At 34.5% G+C, this 10504-nt stretch overlaps 1 protein-coding gene across 1 annotated transcript; it reads left to right on the top strand.

The window, feature by feature from the left end:
• The first annotated feature begins 4860 nt into the window (after positions 1–4860).
• LOC128128165 (uncharacterized) lies at positions 4861–9930 on the top strand. Its single transcript, XM_052767040.1, has 5 exons — positions 4861–5677; positions 6628–9182; positions 9246–9280; positions 9602–9794; positions 9889–9930. Exons 1-5 carry the CDS (start codon positions 4861–4863, stop codon positions 9928–9930), a joined length of 3642 nt encoding a protein of 1213 aa, XP_052623000.1.
• Positions 9931–10504: the final 574 nt, after the last annotated feature.

Raw genomic sequence — 10504 nt, 5'->3', positions numbered from 1 at the left:
ACTTCTATTGTGGAACTCAAGAACAAGACAATGCTAATCAAAACTATGCTAAATTACGAAGGCTACTTCTATTGTGCAACTCTAGAATTAAACAATGCTCATCAAAGCATTGCTAGATTGCATAGACTTCTAATGTGGAACTCAAGAATGAAACAATGCTCATCAAAACTATGGTAAATTAAGAAGCCTTGTTTAAATTGCATAGACTTCTATTGTGGAACTCAAGAATATAGCAATGCTCATCAAAACTATGCTAAATTACAAAGGCTACTTCTATTGTGCAACTCTTGAATTAACCAATGCTCATCAAAACTATGCTAAATTACGAAGGCTACTTCTATTGTGCAACTCTAGAATTAAACAATGCTCATCAAAGCATTTCTAAATTGCATAGACTTATAATGTGGAACTCAAGAATGAAACAATGCTCATCAAAGCTTTTCTATAATTGCACTGACTTTTATTATGGAATTCAAGAATTAAACAAGGCTCATCAAACTTATACTAAATTACGAAGGCTACTTCTATTGTGCAACTCTAGAATTAAACAATGCTCATCAAAACATTCTTAAATTGCATAGACTTCTAATGTGGAACTCAAGAATGAAACAATGATCATCAAAGATTTGCTTAAATTGCACAGACTTTTATTGTGGAACACAAGAATTAAACAACGGTCATCAAAGCTTTGCTAAATTGCGAAGACTACTTCTATTGTGGAACCCAAGAATTAAACTATGCTCATCAAAGCTTTGCTATATTGCATAGACTTATAATGTGGAACTCAAGAATGAAACAATCCTCATCAAAGCATTGTTTAAAGTGTATACATTCGTATTGTTGAGCTCAACAATTAAACAATGCTCATCAATGCTTTGTTAAATTGCATAGACTTCCAATGTGGAACCCAAGAATATAACAATGCTCGTCAAAGCTTTGCTAAATTGCAAAGACTTCTATTGTGGAACTCAAGAATCAAACACTGTTCATCAAAGACTTGCTTAAATTGCATAGACTTCTATTGTGGAACTCAAGAATTAAACGATGCTTATCAAAGCTTTGGTAAATTGCGTAGACTTCTATTGTGGAACTCAAGTATTAAACAATGATCATTAAAGCTTTGCTAAGTTACATATACTTCTATTGTGGAGCTCAAGATTTAAACAATCCTCATCAATGATTTGCTTAAATTGCATAGAATTCTACTGTGGAACATAAGATCTAAACAATGCTCATCAAAGCTTTGCTAAATTGCGTAGACTTCTATTGTGGAACTCGAAAATTAAACAATGCACACAAAAGCTTTGCTTAAATTGCATAGACTTCTATTGTGGAACTCAAGAGATAAACAATACTCATCAAAGCTTTGCTAAATTGCATAGACTTCTATTGTATCAAGAATGAAACAACGCTCATCAAAGCTTTGCTTAAAGTGCATAAACTTCTATTGTGAAACTAAAGAATTAAACAATGCTCATCAAATCTTTGCTAAATTGCAAAGGTTACTTCTATTGTGGAATTCATTAAACAATGCTCATCAATGCTTTGCTAAATTGCATAGACTTCCAATGTGGAACTCAAGAATGAAATAATGCTCATCAAAGCTTTGCTAAATTGCATAGACTTCGTGGAACTAATAAATCAAACAATGCTCATCAAAGCTTTTCTTATATTGCGTAGACTTCTAATGTGGAACTCAAGAATTAAACGATGCTCATTATAGCTTTGCTAAATTGGATACACTTCTATTGTGGAACTCAAGTATTAAGCAATGCGCATCAAAGCATTGCAAGTTACATAGACTTCTATTATGGAACTCATGAATGAAACAATCCTCGTCAAAGTTTTGCTTAAATTGCATCGAATTCAATTGTGAAACTCAAGAATTAAACAATGCTCATCATAGCTTTGCTTAAATTGCACAGACTTTTATTGTGGAACACAAGAATTATACAACGGTCATCAAAGCTTTGCTAAATTACGAAGACTACTTCTATTGTGGAACCCAAGAATTAAACTATGCTCATGAAAGCTTTGCTAAATTGCATAGACTTATAATGTGGAACTCAAGAATGAAACAATCCTAGGAACAAAACAATGCTAATGCTGGCTTTTTCGCTTTCTCTCTCTACTTTCTCTCTCTTATCCTGATTCTTTCTGACGGTGGTGCGATCTAGCTTAGATTCATCGGCGCTGCTTTTCCGACGTTTTTACTTTTAATTGGTGAAGCAATATCTTTCTTTATTCCGTTGATTTAATGGGAGCATCTTCCAAATCGGATAGATTGAAGGATGTGAAGGTTAAACCTCCGGATAAAAGTGCTGCAGTTCGTTATACAAAAACTGAAATGGAGGTGAATGATCTTGTTCCTCCTGGGGTAATTGAACAATCATCTGCCACGATCTATAAAGCTCGACGCAAACCAAGTGTGACTGGAGCTGTTGTATCTGGGATTAGCAAAGCTGGATGGAAAATGGAGGGGAAATCTTTTAGGATTAAGAACAGAGCTAGGAAGAAGGTGGATAAATTAGCTCCGATGGATACGGAAGAATTCTTCAATGATGATGGTTCAGAGGAGGAAACGGAAGAAGAATCGGAATCTGTCTCAGTTTGGGAGTCGGATTCTAACATTTCTATTCCTGGGTCTGAAGGAAAGGAGAAGGAATTGAAGAAAGGGTTGGCTGGTGATTCTAAAAAGGTAAGTTCTCATGTTGTTTCTATCCCAACTGGTAATACTGCTAATTTGATGAAAAATTGGGATGGGTTGATGATGAATAATGAAGCTTTGAGTCCAATCTCTGAATTGAAGAATGTTATTAGTGAAATGGTTAATGTGAACCCTACCATAACAGTGATGGATGATAAAATTCAGAATAAATCTAATAGGGAAGATAATGAAGTTGTGAAGATTATAACTGATGGGGAGAAAAGGGCTAATAATAATGAAGATTTCATTCCAGGAATTGGATTTCAATTTCTGAGTGAATTGAAGGAAGAAGGACAGGTGGGAAAGGGAGTTGTGAAGACTATGGGGAAAGATTTAGATAGTGAGAAGAATCAGAAAATGGATGTTGATATGTCAAATTTGGAAAAGAAAGACAAGGAGATAGAAGGTAATACTGATGATGATGAGAATACTGACGAGGAAGGGGATAATGATTCAAGTGAGGATGATACTAGTGGGGATGAGGAAATTGAAATAGAAAAAGAGGTTAATGCTAAGAGTAATATGGATACTAGCTGCAATGAGAAGTCAGGTACTGTTATTAATAGCATTAATTTACTTCCTTCTATTTTAGGAAATGCTATGATTAGCAATAAGGAGGAAGGAGAATTGCAGGGGAATGTGATGAACTCTTATGCTGGTGTGTTAAAGGGTAATAGACATAAGGGAAAGATTGATGTTAGATATATTCCAGGGGAGAAAGGGGAAGAGGATGGTCCTGTTATAATTCCAATAGAGAATCTGAAGAATGCAAGTATTCCTTTTTCTAATACTCTTTATGGTTATATGATTGACAAGAAGTTGGCGTTTCCTGTAATTCAGAAAGAAGTTAGAAGATTGTGGAAGAATGTGGGTTTGGAAGAGGTTTTCATGAACAGTAAAGGGTTTTTCTTCTTTAAATTCAATGATGAAAAGGGGATGTTATCTGTCTTGGAGGGTAGTCCTTGGTTAATGTTTAATAATATGCCTTTATTTCTTCAACGATGGAGGCCTGGTTTGACATTAACTAAGAACAAGCATGATAAAATTCCTGTTTGGATTAAAATATTTGATTTGCCCTTGGAAGTTTGGAGTGGTGAAAACTTATGTAGAATTGCTAGTAAGATAGGTATTCCTTTGGCTTTTGATTCCTTTACTGAGGAAATGTGTTTGGAACATAAAGGAAGGAATGCTTATGCTAGAATTCTTGTTGAAATGGAAGCTGGGAAGGAATGGAGAAAAAAGATTGATATAGCTACTTGGGATTTTGTATCTAATTCTGCTGTGATTCAAAGTTTTGATGTTGAGTATGCTTGGATTCCTTCTAGATGTAATCATTGTAAAGTCTATGGGCATGTGGATAAAGTTTGTGCTGCAGCTATGAATGTTGTGAAGGAGGATAATAATGGAGAAGTGAGAAATTTAAAGAATAATAAAGGGAAGGAAGTTGTTAATGGGGATGGTTTCACAGAAGTTAAATATAAAAAGGTTAAGGGTAACAATGATGGTGAAGGCACTAGCAAGTCTCAAGAGGGTTATAATCAATTGAATAATATGAAGAATAATGGGAAGAATGGGAATTGGAAAAGGGGTATTTTCTCTAAAGGCAATAATGGGAACAGAGGTGGAAATGGTAAAGGGCAAAATTGGAATTGGAGTAATAAAGGAGTAAGTCACTGGAATTTAGAAAAGAACAGAAATTTCGAGAAGTTTGTTAATGGGCAGGATGTTATAGGTAGTCGGGGGTTAAAGGAAAATAATAAGCAGGAGGCTATAGTTAAAAAGGATAATAAGGCAGAGATGGGCAATTTTAGTCTTGGTAGTGAGAATATAACAGGGAAGGGATTAAGTAATAAAAATAGTTTTGAAATCTTGGGAGAGATTGAAGAGGAAGTTTTGGATAAAATGGAAGAGGATGATAAGATTGTGAAGGCAGTTGCTAATCAAATTGTTGATAGTGGTGATGCTGGATTGGTTTCTAATGAAAACAAGAATAACAAATTGATTTCTTCAATCAAGGGAGAGGAGAAGAAGAAAGGAAATGAAAGTAATAAAGTGAATAAAGATAAATTGGAGTCGGATAATAATAGCAGTAAGATGGGGAGTTCTCAAGCATTTGAGGAGGTAAATGCCAAAAATTCTATTATTTCCCAATGATGTCGATTGGTGTTTGGAATATCAGAGGGCTGAATAAAGCTGTTAAGCAAAAAGAGGTTATTGATGTTATTAAGGATAATAATCTGGGGATATGTGCTGTGGTTGAAACCCATGTTAATTGTTTAAATTTAAAGAATGTGTGTTGCAGAACCTTTGGGAACTGGGATTGGATTTCAAATAGTAGTTCCTGTGAAATTGGTACGAGAATAATTGTTGGATGGGATCCAAAATTATTTGAAATTATGGTCATTTCTCAATCAAAACAAGTGATCCATTGTTGTGTTAAATTCATTGATTCTGGTTATAGTATGTTTCTTTCATTCATCTATGCTGCTTCTAAATATATTGAAAGAAGGGTATTATGGGAAGATTTGAAAAAATTTAGCATAACTGTGAAAAATGAAGCTTGGTGTTTATTGGGTGATTTTAATGTTGCTTTAAAAGAGTCTGATTATTCAGAAGGGTGTTCTAAAATGCTGAAGGGTGTTGATGAATTTTCTGAGTGTATCAATTTCATTGATGTCGAAGACTTGAATAGTACAGGGTTTCAATTCACTTGGAATAAATCTCCTGCTGGTAATAAAGGTATTCTGAAGAAATTGGATAGGGTCATGGCTAATTTGAAGTTCATGACTGATCAGCCTCTTGCGCATGCTGTTTTCAAACCTTACAGAATATCTGATCATTGTCCAGCTGTTTTAATAATGCCGAACTGTAAATTGAGAAGGAAATCTTCTTTCAGATTTGCCAATTTTATTTCGGATAAAGATGAATTTTTGCCTATGGTTAAGGATATTTGGTCTACAAATATTGAAGGTTTTTTTATGTTCAAAATCTCTCAAAAGCTGAAATTGTTGAAAAAAAGTTGTAGACAGATGTGTAACAAATTCAGAGGTTCGGGATTGAAAATTAAAGAATTGAGGAAGTGATGCGTGTATGGGCTTGATTTGGTGAGTAGGGTAGTGTTTAGGTAAATTAAAAGAGAATAGTAACCACAAATGATATATGAATGGAAAGAAATGGATAGATTAGTAACAACTCAAGACCTATTAAGTTGTATACCGGTGAAAACAATCCAAGACCTATTGGATTGAGTTCGTATCAAGTCAAGAACACGTCCTAACAAGATAATTTGTGAATTATAACAATAATTCAAAGTGAACAAAAGGGTTCTTTGATTAAAAATTCGTCTATTGCTTTTTCCATGCATAATTTGGCTTTATATGAAGCCTTTATTACAAATTTGGTGGTTACAAGCCAACCAACCAATTATTCATTAAAACTAGTAAATAGAAATTAAGGTAACTCTTGAAAGAACACAAAAAAAACGTCCATGAGACTTGTGAATGAAAAAAAAAACGGCTATGCTTCATTAAGGAGCCATAAGAAGCATTAAGGAGTCATCATAAGCATTAAAGTGTAACCCTAATCCACCAAAGAGTGTCAAAAACGGCTAGGAGGCTTTATGAAGCAAATAGTAACGTTTTTAGCACTTATGAAGCCTTAAAAATGTTGCCCTAGTCTTCATGCAACCCTAATTCAATTTGTGGGTTACCATGCACAACCCAACCATTGAGCCCAAACCACCTTCTAGCCCACTAGTAATCACTAATCCATCACATTTTGGGCTTTCATGATCCATGCATGGATCAGGAAGGAGTTGGGGAATATTCAAATGAAAATTGATCAAGAGCCTTATATTGCTAAATATAGGGAGGAGCATGCTAATATTCTTTTTGAATATAATGTTGCTTGTAATGATGAAGAAAAGCTGCTATCCCAAAGAGCTAAGATCAAATGGTTAGTTGAGGGGGATAATAATACGAAGTATTTTCACAATTGTTTGAAAAGCAGGAATAACAGGAATCGTATTTTGATGGTGCTTGATGAGGATGGAAGATGGGTTAGGGGGAACATGATGAAGGAAAAATTTGTTAATCATTTTAAGAATTTCTTGGGATGTGAAGAGGACACAGATTTAGCTATTCTTGATGAAGTTTCTTTTCATAATAAGTTGGATAGAAATGTGGCTATGAATATGATAAGGGTTGTTACTGATGAAGAAATTAAAGTGGCTATGTTCGATATTGCTGATAACCATGCCCCTGGACCTGATGAGTTTTCTTCTAAATTTTTTAAGAGTGCTTGGAATATTGTTGGAAATGATATATGCAAAGCAGTGAGGGAATTCTTCTGGACAGGGAAATTATTGAAGGGTATTAATGCCACTAGGATTGTGCTGGTCCCTAAAGTGGATTGTCCTAGAAAAGTGACTGATTTTAGACCTATTGCTTGTTGCAACACTTTTTATAAGTGTATCAGTAAGATAATTGTTAACAGAATAAGGAGCAATTTAGGTGATATTGTTAGCAAGAATCAATCTGCCTTTATTCAAGGGAGATCAATTCTTGATAATATTCTGCTTGCTCAAGAATTGATGGTGGGGTATAAAAATAAGAAAGGAAAGCCAAAATGCACTTTAAAGATTGATATACAAAAGGCGTATGACACTGTGGATTGGAAATTTCTTAAGAGGATACTGTTGGAATTTGGATTTCATCCGATTATGGTTAATTGGATCATGGCATGTACTTCTTCTCCTTGGTTCATGCTGAATTTTAATGGAGAAGATCATGGATATTTTGAAGGAAAAAGGGGGCTGAGACAAGGAGATCCTTTGTCTCCTTACCTGTTCACATTGGTTATGGAGGTTTTCAATTTATTATTGCTGAAGAAAATAGATGGTAGCAACAGTTTTAAATATCATTGCAAATGTGAAAATCAGAAAATTACTCATTTATGTTTTGCAGATGATTTACTTGTGTTTGCTTATGGTAATGGGAATTCTGCGAGAGTGTTAAAGTCTGCTCTTGATGACTTTAAAACTATTTCGGGGCTGAAAGCTAGTATGGAGAAGAGTCAGATTTTTTTTAGTTGTGTGAAGCCAAACATGAGAAGGATTATTTTGGGTATTTTACCTTTTGATATTGGTAAAATACCTTTTAAATATCTGGGAATACCAATGTGTGTGAATACTCTATTCAAAAAGGACTGTCAAGCTCTTGTCGATAAGATCAAATTGAAAGTTTATAATTGGAAAAATAAGATCCTTTCCTTTGCTGGAAGATTACAGCTCATAAATTCTGTTTTGGCTTCAACTCATATTTATTGGGCTTCTATTTTTAAAATTCCTATTGCTACTATTAAGGAGATTGAATCGATTTGTAGAAGTTTTCTGTGGGCTAAAGGAGAACTGGTCAAAGGGAAAGCCAAGATCAAATGGAGTGATGTTTGTAAACCAAAGATAAATGGAGGGCTTGGAATTAAGAACTTGAGATTCTGGAATGATGCTTTGTTATCCAAGCATGTTTGGAATTTGATCAATAACAAAAACTCTCTGTGGGTTCAATGGATGAGAGAAAATTATATTGGTAAAAGGAATTTTTGGGATATATGGCAAAAGAAAAGTATGAATTGGACTTGGAAGAGATTTTTGGAATTGAGGAAAATTATGAGACCTCATGTTGCTTCATGTATTGGAGATGGTAGGAATACTTCATTGTGGCATGATTGGTGGCACCCAATTGGTATTTTAAGTACAATTATTGCTAGGAGGGATTGGATTAGAAATGGCTTTAATGATGAATCTTTAGTCAGTGATGTTATGACAAATGATTCTTACACCTGGCCTGCTGATTGGGTAAATAAATTTCCTGGATTGATTGATGGGCCCATGTTTTGCAATATTGGAAATAATAGGGATATGATTGTTTGGAGGGATATGAAAGGCATGAGTAAAAAATTTTCTTGTAAGCAAGTTTGGAGAGATATTAATAACTTTGGAGACAATGTTAGCTGGGCGAACTGTGTTTGGTATAGGAATTGTATTCCCAGGAATACCTTTATCTTGTGGCTTGCTGTGCTGAATAGATTAAAGACTCAAGATCGAGTTAAAATTTGGGAGAAGTCAGGTTCTTTGCTATGTCCTTTCTGTTTTACCATTTCTGATTCGCATGACCATCTTTTCTTTCAATGTGAGTTCTCAAATGCTATTTGGAATCATTGTTGTTCCAAGTCTGGGATTGATGTTTATTATTCCAATTGGAATGATTTAGTTCTTAAAATTAGTTCTGGATTAAAGTCTAGAACTATTGAGAATTTGATCAAAAAATGGGTGTTGGCTAGTTGTGTTTATCATATTTGGAAAGAAAGAAATTTAAGAATTTTTTGTAAGCTGAGAAATTCGGATAAAGGAGTGATTTTTTGTATTGAGAATGAAATTAAATTGAAGTTGATAGGGTTGAGGAAAATGAATATCATGGTCAGTGAGAAAGTGTTACAGACCTGGGGTATATTTGGAAGTAATTTTTTGTAAAATATGAAGGACTATTTCTGGGCTTTCGGTGATGATTCTTTCAGGTTAGACATTTGGGTTAATATGGGATTGAGGGTTAGTTTGGCTGCCTTTATGAGAGATTTGTATTGGGGGTATTTTCGGAAAGGAAGAATTAAAGGAATTGATGATTTCCAAGGAATTGACGGATTATTTCACTGGATTAAGAGCTTGCTCTTGATTTATGTGATTTGTACCTTTGGGATTTTGTATTTGGATATGATCTTTTTTGAGATTATTCAAATGGAAAATCCTAGACATGTGATTGATGCCATGTCGAGTCTGCAACTGGTTCTAATTCTTTGGTGGATTTGGTGCTCCTTTTATTTCTTGTTTTGTGAATGCAGGATGTTCTATCTGCTGTTGATTGTCAATATTGCTGAAGTTGGGTTTACTCATAGCAGGAGTTTCAATTTGAGGAGTTATATTGTGAGGATAAAGGATATTAGATGGAGTAACAGAGAGTGGATACAAGAGCTGATTGGTAGGAGAAAATGCTGGACTAATATCGTGAAGGTGTTGCAGTGGAATTTGGTTAATGTAAAGGACAAGGATTGCGACAGGAGATTTGGGACTAATTGTCGTGAGGGGCTTTCCTGTTTTCTCTTTGATGTTATGTTTATTTGTGGTTTAGTTTATTGGGATTTCCTTGTTTTTTGTAGTTTGTGGGTTTTGAACTTGAGGGTTTTTTTCTTAAAGGTTAGCTTATGGATTGAGGGTTTTTTTAAGGGCCTTAACCCTTGCTTTGGTTTCCTTATATTTTGGAGATTTGGTTGGAGCAAGGGGGTGAAGTTACCTTTTTTCCCTCTTTCAATAAGGTTTTGGGCTACCTTTAAGGAATTTAGGGTGTTTTGGGGTTGTGAGTGGTTTTTTCTTCTTATTAGGAAATGGTTTGGTAGTTGGTTATGGATAGGATGGTTATATTTGTATTTTGGTTGATTTGTTCCTTGTATTCTTTTATTCTTTTTAATAAAGTTTGCTGAGCTTTGGCTCTTTTCAAAAAAAAAAAAGAATGAAGCAATGCTCATCAAAGCTTTGCTTAAATTGCACAGACTTTTATTGTGGAACACAAGAATTAAACAACGGTCATCAAAGCTTTGCTAAATTGCGAAGACTACTTCTATTGTGGAACCCAAGAATTAAACTATGCTCATCAAAGCTTTGCTAAATTGCATAGACTTATAATGTGGAACTCAAGAATGAAACAATCCTCATCAAAGCTTTGTTTAAAGTGTATACATTTCTATTGT

This window comes from Lactuca sativa, chromosome 1 (assembly GCF_002870075.4).
Source record: "Lactuca sativa cultivar Salinas chromosome 1, Lsat_Salinas_v11, whole genome shotgun sequence".
In the NCBI taxonomy this organism is placed as follows: Eukaryota; Viridiplantae; Streptophyta; class Magnoliopsida; order Asterales; family Asteraceae; genus Lactuca; species Lactuca sativa.
The sequence above is the reverse complement of the archived record's forward strand: the minus strand, read 5'-3'. Positions and strand labels throughout refer to the sequence as shown.